This window comes from Sycon ciliatum, chromosome 5, assembly GCF_964019385.1.
Source record: "Sycon ciliatum chromosome 5, ocSycCili1.1, whole genome shotgun sequence".
In the NCBI taxonomy this organism is placed as follows: Eukaryota; Metazoa; Porifera; class Calcarea; order Leucosolenida; family Sycettidae; genus Sycon; species Sycon ciliatum.
The window spans coordinates 4,517,798-4,537,727 of NC_088647.1; the positions used below are offsets into that span (position 1 = coordinate 4,517,798).

Below are 19,930 nucleotides of genomic sequence, written 5' to 3' on the forward strand. Positions count from 1 at the left end.
GTGTTTGTGTATGTGTGTGTATGTGTGTGTGTGTGTGTGTGTGTGTGTGTGTATGTTTGCATTTATTTCTGATGTTTTGCATGTTCAGTTGCTGTTGAGAAGAAGGACAGTAAGAAACTGCTAATGGAGAGTGGCAAAGCCCGCAATGTCGGTAAGCTACGCTGGGTTGGTGCTGTATTTGGCTGTAGATGTATGCATGCCCGCGTCTATTATTTCAGTGATTGGATTAGGGATGTCAGCGAACACACGAGCTTTGCGCGTGCATGATGTCATCGAAAAGTAAAAAATCAGTGCAGCACGTGGTCGACAACAATTTTTTTAAAGACTTCATTACCGACAAACCAATGTTTAGTTTTGTTTTTTTTACTTTTAGTACCTGATTGCCGGTTGTCACCTGTGCACCGTAAAACTTTTCACCCTGTTTACTGATGTACGTGATGATTATTGTTCAATGGTTCTTTTGTGTATATGTGTCCGTGTGTGCGTCTGTGTGTGTGTGTGTGTGTGTGTGTGTGTGTGTGTGTGTGTGTGCGTGTGTGTGTGTGTGTGTGTGTGTGTTGTGTGGGTGCGTGTGCGCGCGCCTGTGTGTGTGTGTTGTGTGGGTGGGTGTGCGTGTGTGCGCGCCTGTGTGTGTGTGTGTGTGCACGTGTGGCTGTTTGCCTGCCTTCGTAGGTATTTTCATGTCTGGCTGCAAGCTCTCCGTTCAGGACATTACACGGCGACTCCTGGAAACCGACGATGGCTCTTGTCTTACTGTCGACCACATTATGTGTTTGAAGAGGTCAGTTTGTTCTGCTCTCTGTGTATTAGAACTGCGAAAGAAACAAGAAGTCTCTACAATAGCTCTACCCATGTGATTTGAAAATTGCCATTCGGCAACCTTTACCAGTGCTATTACCTTGAAGTCCAGAAGACCTTAGATAAGGAAAGTGGCTTGGACTGCTGGGGATAGTTGACGCGTTGTAAATTTAGGAGACGTATGCCATTTGTTTAACCTACGTATTTCCCTGCTGACCTTGCAGCAGCTCTCGTTTCTTTGCTTCTGGTGTGTGTGGTTGTTAGATTTCAACCGAGTGCTGATGACCGTGAGGTGTATAAGGATTTCAAGGGTACTGTCAGCAGTCTTCAAGATGTGGATCAGTTCATGTATCAGGTATGGGGCTGAACAGTCTTGTGTGAATTGTACTATGGCATTTGAAGATCAGCCATCTCTCGTGCGAATGGAGCAGGCTATTGTAAACGGGTGCTTTGGCGTGTGATGTAGACAGGTGAAAAAGAACACAGTTGATGGTCTCCAGCCTTGTGTGTTAGAAGGAGAGATTTGATCGTTGTAGTGTGGCAGTTACCTTACGCTGTGCAGACTCGATAACTATGCACCAGGTCACATGGTCATAGAGTTTGTCCTGGTGGATTGACTGTAATATTGAAAAGTGTTTTTTGCTATGCTACTGTGTTCTCCATGAGCTGATAACGTAAAAGCATTGGGTCAATTGAGTTGACTGTTGTTGCTGCTGCTGCCGCCTCTGCTGCTGCTGTTGTTGTTTGCTGCATCCTGTTTCCTTCTTGCCATAGCTGTGCAAAGTGCCCAAGCTTGCACAGTACATTGACATGCAGCTGCTAGTGCAGGAGTTCCCCATGCAGTTGGAGGAGATGTCCGCGGTGGGTAGTGCGTGGAGACGTGTCATCTAGAGCTGATGGATATGCACGCCAGTTGTGAATCATGTTGTTTAGTGTTCATGGAAGTCTTGCTGCTAATACTAGTACATGCTGCCCCTTAACCTCGGGCTGCTTTTGAAGCACATGTGCGACATCTCCCTGTTCCCTTTGTATATTGTGCCGTGTGTAGGCTGCTTGGATTTTTCGTTCTTTGAACATGTAATGTGCTGTGGTGTATTTGGATTGGCAGGTCATAGAAAGAGGTCTGACGGCATGCAAGGAAGTGTTCACACCGGCGTTCAAGCGCCTTCTCGAGTACATCCTCGCTATTGGCAATTATCTCAACTCTGGCACGGCGAGAGGCGAATGCTACGGCTTCAAGCTTTCCTCTCTGCCTAAAGTGAGCTCAGCATGCCTTTCAGAATGCACCACTGTGTGACAGTGTTGTATTGATTTCAGAATAGCTACATGCATAACCGTGCTTACGCTAGGGCCTTGCAAGAATTGGCTCCGAGGTGCCCTTCATCTGTTTCTCCCAGCTGTCATGTTGTACGTGTGCCGTTGGTGCGACCAATTCCAGACCCCAGAAAATGCCTTATTTTAATGCTGGAAAATATCTAAAAAAAAGAGAGGACCATAAGTTATCCGTTTTGTCCAACACAAACGATTATAAGCAGGATAATGGTGATTATACCTCACTCCATATACACCCACACTCATATACCAGATCTCCCATGAAGTTTATAAATAGACCAGTATAAAAACCGAGGCGAAGCCTAGGTTTTTATAACTGGTCGATATTTCTCGATATACACTCGGTCCCTTGTTATAATATATACGTCAAACTGTACAACAATTAGCACAAAACTGACTGATGTGATACTGACATTCAACAATTCTTTTTTAATCTTAATCCTTGGCTCTCCATCCGAAAATATCTATAATAATAGATGTTTGCTGTGGTCTTCATTTCTGAATATTTTGATGCGGGCTTGGCTGCAACTGCCATGCTGGTTCCAATGCCACTGCTCACGGTGTGTTGTTGGTTGTAAACTTTGCTTTCTCCTCGTGAATAGTTCTGCTCACTCCGTGGCAAGGACCGCAACTACAATGTTCTCCATCTAGTGTATGAGAAGGTCATGCCTAAGGAGCCGGAGCTAAGGAAGTTGCCGACAACGATGAAGACTATCCGCGGTACAGCTGAAAGTAAGTGACTGGATGTCAGCTATAGGGAGTCAGATGATCGTGTCTGATCATCTGATGATCAGAGTGTGAAACCACTGGAAGCTTCAGGGAAGGCGGCCTCCTGTCCCCTGTATTTGTGTAGCATTAGATGGTTTTGAAGCAAGAATTTTTCCCAGCTTCTTTTGTCTGATGATTCGTGTTATGTACAGTCTCGCTGCGCTCGCTGGCTGGTGAAATTGAAGTCATGGAGAAGGACTTGGACAAGATTGTCCGGAATGCGGAGAAGCTCGTGGAGAAAGATCACTCTTCGGCGGAGAAGTCTTTCCACAGCAAAGTCATGGTACGATAGAGGCTCAATTATTCTTGTGCTTTCTAGAATGTACTTGAAGTGGAGGATGGGAAGCACGTTATTATTTTTTTACATGTATCTAATAAGAATCCTTTTTTAGATTGCTCCTGTTTATAATAAAAGAACTTATTGTATTGGGTGTTGATGTTGTTGTTGGTACATGCAAATACATACGCTCTTGCTTGCTTTCACATTGCTATCAAATGGCCATGTTCGCCCCTTGTACTTGTAAACCTTTCTGACGATGGGTGACTGGCCTGAAAAGTCATATTTACAGTACATGTACCAATAAACTATTTTTTTCAAATGAATCAGCGCAATGCGTGGGGCGAATAGTAACAACTGAATGGAGCAGTTGTCAGTTGCCCCCCCCCCCCCCACCCTTTCTTGTATTTATTGAAGGTCACTATTTCCCCTATCTTCTTCTGGCGTTTGATGCAAGTTTTGTAAGTAGCATCTCATTGTGACGTTTGCGTGCATGCGTGTTTGTTGTTGGGTACAGCGCTTTGTTGACATTCATCGGTCTAAGCTGACTAAAGTGCAGCTAATGGGCGAAGAGATGAACGGGATGTTCTCTAAAGTTCTGGTGAGTGGATGCACTATGATGTGATTTTAATTATTTTTCAAATAGAAACTGACGAGCCTCCAATACATACAATACAATCTTTCTGATCACATATTTATGGAAACAGAAGTACAAACTTGCTTGCGTCTCTTTGCCCTTTTTTGATTGAAACTGACGAGCTTCCGATACAGTGATCTTTCTAATCACATATTTATGGCAACAAAAGAACAAACTAGCTTGCGTCTCTTTGCTCTGGTTTCAAACATAGCAGTGAGCCTATCCTTTCTTCCAATTGGTTTGCCATCTGCCGGCAGCTTGGTTCCACTTTTCTCTTTAAGAACGCTCAGGTTCGTACCGAGACGCTTTTGAACACGCCCCACGCATTACTCCTTCTCAATTGTTACGTCTCCCTAGGGCTTGCATGCACGCACACTTGGATAGGCACTGAAGTCGGCGGTGGCATCTCCTATGTAGTTTACACACCGAAGCTTGTTGATCTCCTCGGACCGCTTCCAGAGTACCTTCACAGCATCGGTCTCCATCGCAGGTGACGACACACTGGTATTGAACTGGCAGCTACTACAGTGCTGCCCAATGAAATCCAGCCGCGTCACTCAAGTACGCGTCGGGCGCTGCGCAGCCATAGACCTGCGAGCACTAGGCTGCGGAATGATGCAAGGCGCAAACTTGAGTGACGCGACTGGATTTCATAGCACTGTATTTGCATGGCCTGCTTTGAATGCTGCAAATTCTTCTTCTGATAGGCTACGTTTCCGGAAGGAAGTCTTCTTACTTGTGCAGAAAGTACAATGGCGGGACAGCGTTCCACGTCCACAAATGTGTGCGTCTCCCAAGCAACTGCAGTCTGCTCGCCATATAAGGAGCTGTATCCCCATCGCATATTCCGTCCGTTGTGACGGCGATCTCTGCTTGTGATTCCTCTCTGGCTGCATCTCGTTGTGCGAAAACAGCTTCAGCAGTATTTTTCATGCTCAAACTTGCAGTAACTTTAGTGGATTAATCCACGACCTCTTGCGCGACACGCAGTACAATGAGGAGTTATCAGACGCTCTGATATGCACCAACGGTTCCACCCGGTCATCCATCATATTGTCAGTCGACGACCTCCTTCGCATCTCCATTGTATCGCATGTTGACTCGGGCAATTTTGAGATGAAGCCATCCTCGCTGATATCAATTATGCCGACTTGCACACGAATCCGCATGACTCGTGTGGCTACGGCACGGAGTTGAATGGCCTTGGTACTATGTCGTACACTCATGTTGTCCACCCGATACACTTCATTGTGATTCGCCTCCTTGATCAATTGCATGATGTCACTCGAATCCAAATATGACGCATCTGCGAAGATGTCGACTATATCTTGGGAACATTCTTCATCATGCAATTCATCGAGCTTGTAGAAGGAGCGTCTCCCATCGACCCATCTTCGGAGTATGACGCCATCATCTCCGTCGCTGACAGTGCCAAAGTCCTCGACACCACCGATGACGATTTTCGGAAGGTGCTGCTTCCTATCCTTTCCAGAACCCGCCCAACACATACTACTTTGGTGAAGTATCTTTACGTGGCGCTGGTAGTTCTTCTTCGCAACTGGTGCTGGCAAATGGAGGAATGCACACAATTTCCAGAAACCCTCGCGGCCTCTTCTATGCAGGTACATAGCCAACACGCTCTTTCCATTCAATTTGTTATAGCTGCATGTCTTTCTCACTGCGGGGGGCGTTGAAGGTCTTTCTCACTGCGGGGGGGGGGGGGCGTTGAAGGTCTTTCTCACTGCGGGGGGGCGTTGAAGGTCTTTCTCACTGCGGGGGGGCGTTGAAGGTCTTTCTCACTGCGGGGGGGCGTTGAAGGTCTTTCTCACTGCGGGGGGGGGCGTTGAAGGTCTTTCTCACTGCGGGGGGGCGTTGAAGCAACAGAAGTGCAGTAGTCACATGCAACTTCTATTATCAAGGCTAGGCCAGCTCGTCGCTTCTATTATCAAGGCTAGGCCAGCTCGTCGCTTCTATTATCAAGGCTAGGCCAGCTCGTCGCTTCTATTATCAAGGCTAGGCCAGCTCGTCACTTCTATTATCAAGGCTAGGCCAGCTCGTCGCTTCTATTATCAAGGCTAGGCCAGCTCGTCACTTCTATTATCAAGGCTAGGCCAGCTCGTCGCTTCTATTATCAAGGCTAGGCCAGCTCGTCACTTCTATTATCAAGGCTAGGCCAGCTCGTCACTTCTATTATCAAGGCTAGGCCAGCTCGTCACTTCTATTATCAAGGCTAGGCCAGCTCGTCACTTCTATTATCAAGGCTAGGCCAGCTCGTCACTTCTATTATCAAGGCTAGGCCAGCTCGTCGCTTCTATTATCAAGGCTAGGCCAGCTCGTCACTTCTATTATCAAGGCTAGGCCAGCTCGTCACTTCTATTATCAAGGCTAGGCCAGCTCGTCGCTTCTATTATCAAGGCTAGGCCAGCTCGTCGCTTCTATTATCAAGGCTAGGCCAGCTCGTCACTTCTATTATCAAGGCTAGGCCAGCTCGTCACTTCTATTATCAAGGCTAGGCCAGCTCGTCTCTTCTATTATCAAGGCTAGGCCAGCTCGTCGCTTCTATTATCAAGGCTAGGCCAGCTCGTCACTTCTATTATCAAGGCTAGGCCAGCTCGTCACTTCTATTATCAAGGCTAGGCCAGCTCGTCACTTCTATTATCAAGGCTAGGCCAGCTCGTCACTTCTATTATCAAGGCTAGGCCAGCTCGTCGCTTCTATTATCAAGGCTAGGCCAGCTCGTCACTTCTATTATCAAGGCTAGGCCAGCTCGTCACTTCTATTATCAAGGCTAGGCCAGCTCGTCACTTCTATTATCAAGGCTAGGCCAGCTCGTCGCTTCTATTATCAAGGCTAGGCCAGCTCGTCACTTCTATTATCAAGGCTAGGCCAGCTCGTCACTTCTATTATCAAGGCTAGGCCAGCTCGTCACTTCTATTATCAAGGCTAGGCCAGCTCGTCGCTTCTATTATCAAGGCTAGGCCAGCTCGTCGCTTCTATTATCAAGGCTAGGCCAGCTCATCACTTCTATTATCAAGGCTAGGCCAGCTCATCACTTCTATTATCAAGGCTAGGCCAGCTCGTCGCTTCTATTATCAAGGCTAGGCCAGCTCATCACTTCTATTATCAAGGCTAGGCCAGCTCATCACTTCTATTATCAAGGCTAGGCCAGCTCATCACTTCTATTATCAAGGCTAGGCCAGCTCATCACTTCTATTATCAAGGCTAGGCCAGCTCGTCGCTTCTATTATCAAGGCTAGGCCAGCTCGTCGCTTCTATTATCAAGGCTAGGCCAGCTCGTCGCTTCTATTATCAAGGCTAGGCCAGCTCGTCGCTTCTATTATCAAGGCTAGGCCAGCTCGTCGCTTCTATTATCAAGGCTAGGCCAGCTCGTCACTTCTATTATCAAGGCTAGGCCAGCTCGTCACTTCTATTATCAAGGCTAGGCCAGCTCGTCACTTCTATTATCAAGGCTAGGCCAGCTCGTCGCTTCTATTATCAAGGCTAGGCCAGCTCGTCACTTCTATTATCAAGGCTAGGCCAGCTCGTCACTTCTATTATCAAGGCTAGGCCAGCTCGTCACTTCTATTATCAAGGCTAGGCCAGCTCGTCGCTTCTATTATCAAGGCTAGGCCAGCTCGTCGCTTCTATTATCAAGGCTAGGCCAGCTCATCACTTCTATTATCAAGGCTAGGCCAGCTCGTCACTTCTATTATCAAGGCTAGGCCAGCTCGTCGCTTCTATTATCAAGGCTAGGCCAGCTCGTCGCTTCTATTATCAAGGCTAGGCCAGCTCGTCACTTCTATTATCAAGGCTAGGCCAGCTCGTCACTTCTATTATCAAGGCTAGGCCAGCTCGTCACTTCTATTATCAAGGCTAGGCCAGCTCGTCACTTCTATTATCAAGGCTAGGCCAGCTCGTCGCTTCTATTATCAAGGCTAGGCCAGCTCGTCACTTCTATTATCAAGGCTAGGCCAGCTCGTCACTTCTATTATCAAGGCTAGGCCAGCTCGTCGCTTCTATTATCAAGGCTAGGCCAGCTCGTCACTTCTATTATCAAGGCTAGGCCAGCTCGTCGCTTCTATTATCAAGGCTAGGCCAGCTCGTCACTTCTATTATCAAGGCTAGGCCAGCTCGTCACTTCTATTATCAAGGCTAGGCCAGCTCGTCACTTCTATTATCAAGGCTAGGCCAGCTCGTCGCTTCTATTATCAAGGCTAGGCCAGCTCGTCACTTCTATTATCAAGGCTAGGCCAGCTCGTCACTTCTATTATCAAGGCTAGGCCAGCTCGTCACTTCTATTATCAAGGCTAGGCCAGCTCGTCACTTCTATTATCAAGGCTAGGCCAGCTCGTCGCTTCTATTATCAAGGCTAGGCCAGCTCGTCACTTCTATTATCAAGGCTAGGCCAGCTCGTCACTTCTATTATCAAGGCTAGGCCAGCTCGTCACTTCTATTATCAAGGCTAGGCCAGCTCGTCGCTTCTATTATCAAGGCTAGGCCAGCTCGTCACTTCTATTATCAAGGCTAGGCCAGCTCGTCACTTCTATTATCAAGGCTAGGCCAGCTCGTCACTTCTATTATCAAGGCTAGGCCAGCTCGTCGCTTCTATTATCAAGGCTAGGCCAGCTCGTCGCTTCTATTATCAAGGCTAGGCCAGCTCATCACTTCTATTATCAAGGCTAGGCCAGCTCATCACTTCTATTATCAAGGCTAGGCCAGCTCGTCGCTTCTATTATCAAGGCTAGGCCAGCTCATCACTTCTATTATCAAGGCTAGGCCAGCTCATCACTTCTATTATCAAGGCTAGGCCAGCTCATCACTTCTATTATCAAGGCTAGGCCAGCTCATCACTTCTATTATCAAGGCTAGGCCAGCTCGTCGCTTCTATTATCAAGGCTAGGCCAGCTCGTCGCTTCTATTATCAAGGCTAGGCCAGCTCGTCGCTTCTATTATCAAGGCTAGGCCAGCTCGTCGCTTCTATTATCAAGGCTAGGCCAGCTCGTCGCTTCTATTATCAAGGCTAGGCCAGCTCGTCACTTCTATTATCAAGGCTAGGCCAGCTCGTCGCTTCTATTATCAAGGCTAGGCCAGCTCGTCGCTTCTATTATCAAGGCTAGGCCAGCTCGTCGCTTCTATTATCAAGGCTAGGCCAGCTCGTCACTTCTATTATCAAGGCTAGGCCAGCTCGTCACTTCTATTATCAAGGCTAGGCCAGCTCGTCGCTTCTATTATCAAGGCTAGGCCAGCTCGTCGCTTCTATTATCAAGGCTAGGCCAGCTCGTCGCTTCTATTATCAAGGCTAGGCCAGCTCGTCGCTTCTCAAGCACTACCAGGTTGCCTTTCTTACATTTTCTGCAAACTGCTGACATGGGCAATAAATTCAGCAATTTCCGGTTGTCAGAATCCAGGACTTCATCATCACTCTCCACACTTTAGTCTTCATCGGAGTCCTCAGCGCTCTCAGTACCCTCATCTGCAAGTGACTCTTGATCGCCAGCCAAGTGTTCACAGCTATGAGACGTGTCAGCTACTCCCTATTGCTCAGAGTCACTTTCAGTCTGAGCACGAGATGCAGACTCGCTCTCTTCCTCCAGATCTGTGCGCTTGGGGTTCTGGAACCGATTCCCGTAGAAAACACGCTTGTTGGCTCTGTAGTGCGCGCTCTTCTTCCTCTTATTGCCCATGACCAGAAGACTAAAGTTACAGAGAACAATGGACATGCCAATTTCCAACTTTCTGTATTTCCTTTGTCCGACTCGATCCTGGACTCGCTTTGTGTTTGTTCGTGCCGACACCGTACCAGGAGCACTGCATGCACAATACAGAGATCATGTGGAGTAGATGTACGCTACGGTATGCAACTTGTCCTAGCCATCTAGCTGGCTATCTTGGTGCCCTCCGCGATCCGCGCAGATGATTCGGAACGAAGATTGAGCACGCTTGCAAACTGCATTCAAAGTGGAGATCAGCTGATTTTTTTACAAATTCGCAGTGGCAGGTGGTTTGAATTTTTTGAATTCCCCCCAACCGTCGTGTTGTTTACACCTGCAGAAAGTTTATCACTTCAGGAGGAAATGAGCTGAATATGGCCTTACTGTAAAACATGTTATTTTAGGTGCATTAAAATTTCGGTGACAGAGACCTGTCAGGTTTCAGGTGTAATGTAGAATTAGGTGACCAGTGTTCCCTTCACATACAGTGCATACTCTTGTGGCTTTTAGGTGTAATTTAAATAGGGCTGCAAGGAATATTCAAATATTCGTTTGGAACCCGATAGAAGGAATATTTTCCCCTTTAGAATATTCTTTCGTTTTGACAAGTGCGCACACTCTGCTCGTGTCGATCTACTGTAGTAATTCTTGAACGGATGGAGTGATATGTACATGTGTTATGTGTTGAGAAAGGGGACTATGACTCACAAGAGTACTGTAAATCATGAATATGTAACGAACAAGTAAATCTAACGAGTTAACGAGCAAAGATTAGTCGTTATTTTAAAATTCGTTAGCAAAAGTCGTATGCATTTGGGCCTCGCACGATTGAAATCGATCATTTCACATTATGGCATGCAGCGCGTGTTCAACGGATCGTAACTCGGTCAATTCTCAACGGAATTCAACAATGGAAAGATCTAGATGATAGCAGAGACGCTCAGCAGTCAGTTCGAACAACTCCGAAGTCTCTCAGATGCATTTTGACGAAGCGGCAGGAGATCGAAAAATTGGAATTTTTTACGCTTACGCTGGATAAATTTCATTTTCTTTATTCTCCTGAGATCGATGTCTTGCTTCTCAACACCATGTCGCAGCGACGTTCCTGGTTTACTGTGATGGACAACAACGAATGTCCTTGACGAGCATTCGTAGTACTTCGAAGTATTATTGCATCTGTCTGAGAAAATCGTTAAGTTTTCAAACCGTTAACCTTCGAAAATCAGAAAATCGTTAACTTTGCGGGTCGTTAAAATAATATGATTTACAGTTGTGGACATGACTCCACTAGACATCTACTTGGTCTAGAACAACCGGGGACTAGCCAAACACTTTCTAAGATTCTTTTGGTATCGAATATTATTATTAGGGGTCAAAGGGGTGTACCGGGTACCCGGGTACCCGACCGTTAACCTCAGGTACCGTTAGTAAAAGGGTACCCGTTTGGATTTTGATGAACCAATCAGTGTGGAGCAACACTGCTGGGATCGTGTATTCCAGGCGGGAGTCGATTATTTACAACTCAACGCTGGATGTCTGCATTGTTGTTGCATTTTCGCACCTAGTAAATCTACTCCTGCGACTATCAGACACCAATCGATTTGCGGATCACAACATGATATCAAAATGCAACCCGAGAACAGATGAATTATAATCTTGATTTATGTAAAAATTGCGCAAAAACCTAAACATGGCTGCTAAAGGGTACCCGTTAACCCGCCTGTTAAAAAAATTACCCGTTCGTTAGTTAAAGGTACACCCGTTTGACTCCTAATTATTATTCGTTCGTTACGGATGAGTATTCGTTCGTTTGTGAAATAGAATATTCGTTGCAGCCCTCAATTTAGGTGCCTGGTTTCTCTACCGAAATCACTGAAATTAAAGTTACACCGAAAATTACATGTTTTACAGTATTATACTCATAAAAAGGACACACTTCAGGCTCATTACAAACATCTTGAAAGTTTTTGTCTTCACAAGTATACTTTCAAGCCTTCTCGTCAGGTGAAATACAGTATCAGGTGAAAGTATACTTGTGAAGACAAAAACTTTCAAGATGTTTGTAATGAGCCTGAAGTGTGTCCTTTTTATGAGTATTATCGCATTTTTGTCTCAGAGGAAACTTTTTACAGTATTCTGACAAATTTCATTTTTGGTCCTTTTGGGACCCCAATATAGGGGACCTGCCAAATATTGGAGGCAGAGAAATTGAGAGAAATGAATTCAGGTAAAAAAGGAGAAGGACAAAATGTTACGAGCTATTACTGACTGTCCACCAACGTAACCAGAATCATATACAGTCAGCGAGTGCGACAAAATGGCACGAAACTGACAAGGAGTACTGAGACATTCAGCAACCTGACACCTAGCTCCAACATTTCTCCCAGGCACAAACCAACAACTCAGGTTCGGAAAGGTCCAAGAGGGGAAGGAAGCGCAACGAAGAAGAACCCGAGCTACGCCCCATGGCTACAAGGAATGCTGAAAGTTACTGGATGATGACGAAACTAGTAAGACTATTGGACATACCGGCCTTACTACAACTCGACAACGTAATGCAACAGATCACCCAACTTGGGAGGCTCAAGTTTATGTAATAAACATAGAAAGGGGAAGCTAAGTGAAGACGAATTGTGACACACCGAAACGCCAACATCCTACTGAACTCCACATAAATTGGCTCATCATCCGAGTTCACAATTGAATTCCCTTTTTCTTCGTCAGTACTAGAAAACGAGTCCTTGTACTTCAGAAGTAGATCTGTGTACCAAGTTCAACGGCTCAGCTCACTATTCGACGTTTTGGTCCATGGTGTCAATGTTGCTTGCATTCTCTCAGACGTTTCTTGGTGAGCAACCAAGTGTGGACAGCGATGAAGTGTTTGGATACATCAACGAATTCCTGTCACATCTCGAGCGCGTCATCATGGAAAAAGAGTCCGAAGAAGAGCAAGAGAAGAGAAAGTAAGCTGGTTGTACATGTGTGTGTGTGTGTGTGTGTGTGTGTGTGTGTGTGTGTGTGTGTGTGTGTGTGTGCGTGTGCACACGCGTGTGTGGGGTATTCAATAATTCGTGCTGGTGTGTGCGGACTTGTGTATATGTTTGTTTGTGTGTGTCTGCATTTGAGCGCCAGTGGCACGCACCAGAATGTGTAGCATTCTGTTTTTATGTGGCAGTTGGCTTTTTGGAAGTTTTTGCAGAGCAGCAAGCATGACATGGCTGTGTAATCGAGCATGATTATTATAGTAGTCTGTGCTACTATAATAGATATTCTAGCTTACGCGTGTACTGATAGAATATGCCAGGCACTGTGCTTCTCCTGATTGCACCATGCCAACGTTCCTCCCGGTTTCTCATTGTTAGTTATGTAACGCATGTTCTGTGCTTTGTTGCTGCAGAGCTGAAATGGCAGAGAAGGCGGAGAAGGCTGCTGAAAAGAGACGAGCAGAGCAAGCAAAGGCTGCAGCAGCTCGCCCTACGTGAGTTACTGAAACTAATAATTCGAGCATGAACAGAGATACGTTGTACTCCAGCTGAGAGGCTGAGAGGTCCGAATGCAGGATAAACGCTAGTGTTTGCGCAGCTCTCAGGCTTGATTTTTTTTTGTAAAGACACTTTTATTGGACATGTACATGCAGCAGTACAGTTGGCACCTATGACATCAGGGGATGGCCCACGCCTGGTAAAAACAAACAAAAAACAAACAAACAATGAGGAGCATTAAAGACAGTCAGTGCAGTGCGCACATGTTCACCGGTTTGAGTGCTACACACATGCCACAGCAGCTCTCAGGCTCAGGCTTGATTTTTATACTTCAAAGTACTTTTCATGTACTAGTTGCTGGATTTATGAATCACATGATCTGTGTCTGTGGCACATTGCTGTCCTATCGAGGTGGGAATAACTCTTCGCATCCTGCATGAACACCTGTGGAAAGGACCTTTTGATATGTTCGCGCCGTGCAGTCTTCTGCGTTTTGAAGGAGCTTGTGCACCCAGTATAGCATTTTTCCGACAAGCTGGTTGTCTCGTTCAGTCGATATGTGACATAGCTTATAGCACTGTATTGTCCGTGTGAGTGTACTCATATGTGTCTGTGCATGTGTGTATGTGTGTTTGCATATGCACGGTGCGTTTCTGTCTACAGCACGCCATCGTCATCTCTCGGTATGGCTATGGTAAGTTGAACAGAAACTAGATACAGTGTAGCAGTGTGTCTGCTCCTCTTGCTGTTGCCGGTGTGATATCAGTGACTGTGACGTTTAGACCCATCCTCAGCTAATGCCACGTGTCCACATGCAGCCATTCCTTGTGTGTATGTTTTCTTTTCTAGCTATCAGGCGTGCTTGTCCGTTTGTCTCTTTCCCTCAAGCCAGTTAATATCAGGTGTGCCTTCGTCTTTTTGTGCTTGGTTACCATGGTAACATTTGTGCACGCACCAGTTGTCAAGTCTTTACTCTGTATACATGCTTTAAACTAGGTTTTGTGATAGTATAGGCGAGTATAATCTCTCACTCCTCTCACCTTTTTCTTCTGTGTTCTTTTTTTCAAGGCGGGGCGACGAGGAGGCAACAAGCCCACGCGAAAGGGCTACTTGATGAAGCTGAGCGGTGGCAAACACCGAGCAGCCAAGTTTGACAAGCGGTTCTTTGAGCTGGCCGAGGCTGGCAGCCTCTACTACTACAAGAAAGAAGGCGGCAAGGCGCTCGGGGCTATCTACTTGCGTGGAGTTGTCGCAGAGCATGACAAAGAAGACCCATCCGTTATCAGCTTCATGGCTGAGGACCGTCAGTGGACGCTGAAAGCGGAGAGCCGAGACGAGGCGGAAGCATGGCTTTACGACATGGCAGCGTATTGCTAGGCTGAGGACGAAGAAGACAGGTGTGTATTGCACAGGCCGGGATAGTGCTGGTACCGAACAATTTTGTCACCTTGGATTCCATCTTGTGTCAGCTCTGTATGCGTGGACGCAAAGTGACTTGTCCAAGGTGGCATGCATTTTTTTAACACAACTTTGCACACGCATTTTTTATTTACTCATCCCTTTCACTTGAGATGTTTTGACATCACCCAAGCCAGTGCTGGCTACTGTTAGCATGCTGTACGCCTAGTACTTGGTGGCAGATATGATTGTATCATTATTCTATCTAGGCATTTCTAATTATATTATTATTGCCTCTTTTTACGGTAGGAACTTCTGAAGAAGTCCTTTTTACACAGGACTGAGGGTGTCCAGTGTGATTTGTCATACGAGAAGAGTGCACATTGCATCTGACCAGAGTTTGCAACTCCCTAGTAGGGAGCGTACAGTAAAGTCTCGCGTCCCAAGAACGTAAAGTTGTTTCCGAGGGGTTCTTATTTTCAGCAAACTGGCTGCGTTCTTAGAAACAATTTGTACTGGATCGTAATAATCATGTACCCCAAAAGTTGCAGGAAAACCAACACTGTTGTTCTGAACTTTATTAATAGGCTGTGTTGTTCTTAGCATTTCAGGCTGGACAGACGTACAGGTATTTCTGGACTTGCTTTCTTGATGTATTTTTTATTATCACTACTCGTACCTGTGTGCAAGGTCGTCACAGCCGGGGCGGGCCATGATCACAGCTCAGCGCAAATCCTTCTCCCCGCGATATTGGTTTATTGCAGAATTAAAAATTCTTTAGCAATGAAAAATATCAATTGTGCACTCATAATCATGTATAAACAATTAAAATGAAACAATTCCAGAACGTTTTCGTGTGACCATCATCAGTGGAACATCGTTTAGTGTTATTTGTCGCGCGCGTTTCTTTAAGCAGTTGCAGGTGTTGGAAGCTGTATATATTCGCACACGTGACCCTGTTCTATGCAAGCAAAAAGAAAATGTTGTAGCACTCACACTTTTTAAATAATACGCACTCACCAGTTTTTGTTCACACGCACTCACAGCTGCCACATTCATCTACTGCTACCATTCTCAGATACACTGCAAAGGTTCACACTACACGCGTTATGCATAACCGCTAGCTGTGCTGCATTCTCACGCTTCTTTTCATGTTACTCTAGCTATATAACTGGTTGTTTTAGTGATTCTTACTATGTGACGATGTTCCACTGATGATGGTCACACGAAAACGTTCTGGAATTGTTTCATTTTAATTGTTTATACATGATTATGAGTGAACAATTGATATTTTTCATTGCTATTTTACGACTGTTGTCTCCTCGTCGGTTATTTAAAAATTCTTTCATAGCAGTTCACGTACACGACATGGCACGAAATGCCTGCAATTGGCTTCAATTTTTGTTCCAGGGGAGAATAGTGAGGAACCCCCTTGTCCTTGATCGTACATGTAGCGTCTTCTTGGTTTGTTGCAGAATCAAAAAGTCTTTAATTAAATTATTTTAGTTACACTGAAATATGGCACCAAGTGGAAATGTTTGCAATTGGCTTCAATTTTCAATTTTTATTTTATTTCTTTTTCCTGAGGGCCGCCCGATATGGCCCACCTCCAAAGTCGCACGGTACCGCGGTGTGTATGCTGCATGGAAAATGAGTGTAATACTATCGAATTTCTGCCCACCGAAATTTTGTCCCTAAATAACAATTCTGAACCAAAATAAAATCATATGGAAAGCTCACAAAAGTCTTCAGAACGAAAAGCTGCTCCCACTTTCACGCGGGATTTTCTGAACACTGCGGACAACACAACTGAGGTTGAGGTTCTGCAGCAATCCACGGGGGCAAGGACTCCAATAGTGGCAATACGCACTCTACGTGTACAATGGAACCGGCGGGTCTAGTCGCGCGTCCAAGAACATACATTCTGTCCGAGGGGTTAGCCTGGGCCTTTCAAGTCTACTTGTACTTTTTCGCAAATATCCCGTGTGGACAGTATGTATAGCAAAACATAGAGAAACCAAGCAAGAGCGCAGGCAAGATTTTTACGGCAGTGTGTGCAACGGTACTGTAACTATTTTTCTTGCGAAAGATCATGCAATCACATACATCACAAAATACGAAACGGACAGCAACTTCCTTTTGATTGTATGTGGTGGCTTTGAAAAAAGCCGGTTGTTTTTGAAGAATCAAGCGATCACATCTCGAGACAAGGTGTTTACTTGCTGCTGGTGTACTTGGTGACGGCCTTGGTACCCTCGCTGACGGCGTGCTTGGCAAGCTCACCAGGCAACAGAAGACGCACAGCGGTTTGGATTTCCCGGCTGGTGATGGTAGACTTCTTGTTGTAGTGAGCCAGACGGCTAGCCTCAGCAGCAATGCGCTCGAAGATGTCGCTGACGAAAGAGTTCATGATGCTCATGGCCTTGCTGGACACACCAGTGTCAGGGTGTACCTGCTTCAGGACCTTGTAGATGTAGATGGAGTAAGACTCGCGACGGCGGCGATGACGCCTCTTCTTGTCTCCTCCATCGGTGACGGCCTTCTTCGTGGCCTTGCCGCTCACGGCACTCTTTCCACCCTTGGCAGCAACTTTTCCAGGCATCTTGAGATTCTTCGCAAACGAGAGAAAAGTCAATGACTGATGCTTGGTCAACTGCCCTGCACCTCTATTTATGACAGATCCCAAACTGTGGTTCGATTTTGGAACCCCTGAGGTGACGACCTTGGAGAACACGGTGATTTGCGCAGTTGCCACGGAGATCCTGACATTTGAAATATTAGCGGGAAACAGTCGGGCGGGCTGTGACGCGTACATACCCATGCACACACAACGGCTGCGGCTAGCGGCTGCCACTTTTCCCGCGTTTGTCAGTTCAAAAAATGTATGTTCGGAACAGTGTCGACATGTCGCATCAGCCTACAGTAGGCCATTAACCCTTTCAGTGCCAAGGGGGTCGGAAAAATTCAAATTTTTCTGAGTTGAGCTGAACTCAAATTTTTCATAGCTCAGCTGTATATCCACGGATCTTTACAAACGATGGCTCTCTGGAAAGATATCATGGCCAGGCAGACAGCTGTGAAGAGATATACGCAGCGAAAATAGTCTTCCTCGCGAGGGCGCCTGAGCGAAGTCCGTTTTCTGCATTTTCGTAGCATCTGCACTTTCTCACGCGCGCGATCGATCGCAGTGCAGTCAACTTTCAACGCACGGAATTCGGACAAAGTTGGCCTGAAAGCCGCTGAAAATCTCGATGTTTTGATACCCAATACGCATGGGTTGCCGCGAAAGAAATAGAGAAACCCGCGATGCGCATACGTCATGTTTTCTACGGGCGACAATTGTTTGTCCGAGCGCGCGCGCTTCAAGCTTCACCCTGGCGATATCTATCCTCACGGACACAAAACGATGTGATGAGTCGATAGCCAAGGTCTTCCTGAACACGTAGAGTGGTCGTTTGTAACTCTCCTGTGTGTAGAAGTGGAGATACGAATTTATTTGTACACACATACTCATTTTGGGCGACTAAAGTCGCCCGTGGCACTGAGAGGGTTAATAGCGTTATCCTGTGTACTTCTACGCCTGTTCAAAGGTTGTTTGTTGAATGTTGTAGGTGCATCCGCGATCTGCCTGGTGACACCGATTTTCACAGTACAGCTGCAGTTTGGAAAAAGCTTCTTTGCCTATCGGTACTCGAATCGATCATCGATCTTCCTTTGCATAAAAATTGTGCTTGTTGAGGTGGTAGTGGATATTTGGTGACTTGATTTGTCAATGATTTCAGTACACAGTACATGTATTATGAACCAGTGATGGCAGAGCTAGACGAGAGAACGTTGTCTTGATAAATAAATAAGTAGATCAACAGTAGCCTGTAGTTGAAGAAGTTCAAGAAGTCTTCATCACTGTAGGTGAACAACTGTTACTAGTACTTCTCGAGTTGTTCCTTTCCCAAGCCACTTTAACTGACTTACTGGTCTAGACTTTCTAGTGTGGCCAAGCATGTCGACCTTGGCAAGATACACAATGCAGGTCTAATAAGTCTGATAGGGGTTCCACTGGGGCTGGTGGAACCTCTACAATAATACGAGTAGGCTACATATTATTTTATGGCTGGCCAGATACCAGCTTTGCACGTGTACGAGTCTGGTGAGAAACTCATTCAAGTGTGCACTTTGTTTGTTTGTTTGTATTCTTTAACGCTTGCGGAGACTAAAAAAAAGCAAATTAATTTGTCTACAACTAACTTTTACTTGACAAGGCAAGAAGAACAGCTACATGTAGGAAGAAAGGAAAACAACTCAAAGGCCAAGATACTCTATGGCAGTACATGTATCATGTACTAGTATGTACCCCAGCTGAGTCTCACTGTATCAATCAGCTGTCCCCGGGGAAAATCGCACAAAACGTGGGGAAAAAACGCGGCATAATAAGGCATGATTTGCGGTAAATATGCGGTGAATATTATTGATATGCGGCAAGTTTGCAGTTGATATGAGACAATTTTCAGTGAGTATGTAGCGAAATCAATCAATTACAAGTCTCTGGTGTATTAAAGCACTCGTCATATTTGTGTATAAAGCCACCACGATGCATCGATGAGACGTTGCTGACCGAACAGTGCACTGTGTGCACGTGAAGTGCAACAAAAAAGTTCAAAATCGCGGAAAACGCGGTCTTTTAAAAAAACACGGCCGCGGAATCGCGATTTTCCCCGGGGACAGAATCAGGGAGCCGACTGTCGTAATCGTCAAAATAATACCGTTCTATTAAACTTACTTATTTTTGACGACTCCCTGGTATGATGACCGTATCAATCAACATGGGCAACACCATTATTATGCATGCACTTTTTACCGTTTCCTCTGAGACAAAAATGCGATAATACTCATAAAAAGGACACACTTCAGGCTCATTACAAACATCTTGAAAGTTTTTGTCTTAACAAGTATCCTTTCAAGCCTTCTCGTCAGGTGAAATACAGGCAAGGGAAAAGGAACAGGAACAGTGGATTAAATACAGTAAAAAAAAAAAAAAAAATGTCACGGTTCGCGTGAGACTCGGCCAAAGGCCCAGTTTTCCGCATCCGCAGGAACGCCACCACCCTCTTGGATCAAGGCGCAGATGCAGCTCCTAAACGGTGGGAGGTGAGTAGATCAGACCCACCACAAAGTGGTCAAAGACCGAAATCCCATTCACTGCATCCATGTTTCCCTCGTGCCAGGCCACGAGTTCCCAATTAACTGTGGGTCGCAGCACGGCTGGAAAAAATCCTTCCGCTTCCAAGCAGGACTTGAACCTGGTACCCTCTGTTTCTCAATCATGGTCTTAGACCATCCCAGTAAGAAGGTGGTAAAACAGCGCAAAAAAGAAGATAGCTAAAGTAAACAGCGAAAATTGCAATAATGACACAAAGGTGCAAATGCTATCTTTAGCTATCTTCTTTTTTGCGCTGTTTTACCACCTTCTTACTGTATTTAATCCACTGTTCCTGTTCCTTTTCCCTTGCCTGTATTTCACCTGACGAGA

At 45.8% G+C, this 19,930-nt stretch overlaps 2 protein-coding genes across 3 annotated transcripts in view; one reads left to right on the forward strand and one right to left on the reverse strand.

The window, feature by feature from the left end:
• Positions 1 to 15,075, forward strand: part of LOC135817260 (mucin-5AC-like) — a 40,591-nt gene extending 25,516 nt beyond the window's left edge. For both annotated transcript variants that reach the window (XM_065330400.1, XM_065330401.1), the window contains exons 16-27: positions 89 to 151; positions 673 to 781; positions 1,063 to 1,153; positions 1,573 to 1,659; positions 1,907 to 2,056; positions 2,733 to 2,862; positions 3,051 to 3,181; positions 3,693 to 3,776; positions 12,362 to 12,486; positions 12,921 to 13,001; positions 13,669 to 13,699; positions 14,074 to 15,075. In XM_065330400.1, coding sequence (XP_065186472.1) covers positions 89 to 151; positions 673 to 781; positions 1,063 to 1,153; positions 1,573 to 1,659; positions 1,907 to 2,056; positions 2,733 to 2,862; positions 3,051 to 3,181; positions 3,693 to 3,776; positions 12,362 to 12,486; positions 12,921 to 13,001; positions 13,669 to 13,699; positions 14,074 to 14,382 — 1,391 coding nt within the window. In that variant the 3' untranslated portion in view covers positions 14,383 to 15,075. The remainder of the gene's footprint in view (positions 1 to 88; positions 152 to 672; positions 782 to 1,062; positions 1,154 to 1,572; positions 1,660 to 1,906; positions 2,057 to 2,732; positions 2,863 to 3,050; positions 3,182 to 3,692; positions 3,777 to 12,361; positions 12,487 to 12,920; positions 13,002 to 13,668; positions 13,700 to 14,073) is intronic.
• Positions 15,076 to 16,442: 1,367 nt separating this feature from the next.
• Positions 16,443 to 17,043, reverse strand: LOC135817261 (histone H2B, gonadal-like). The gene has a single exon (XM_065330402.1). The coding sequence runs from the start codon at positions 17,003 to 17,005 to the stop codon at positions 16,619 to 16,621; it is 387 nt and encodes a 128-aa protein (XP_065186474.1). The 5' UTR covers positions 17,006 to 17,043; the 3' UTR covers positions 16,443 to 16,618.
• Positions 17,044 to 19,930: the final 2,887 nt, after the last annotated feature.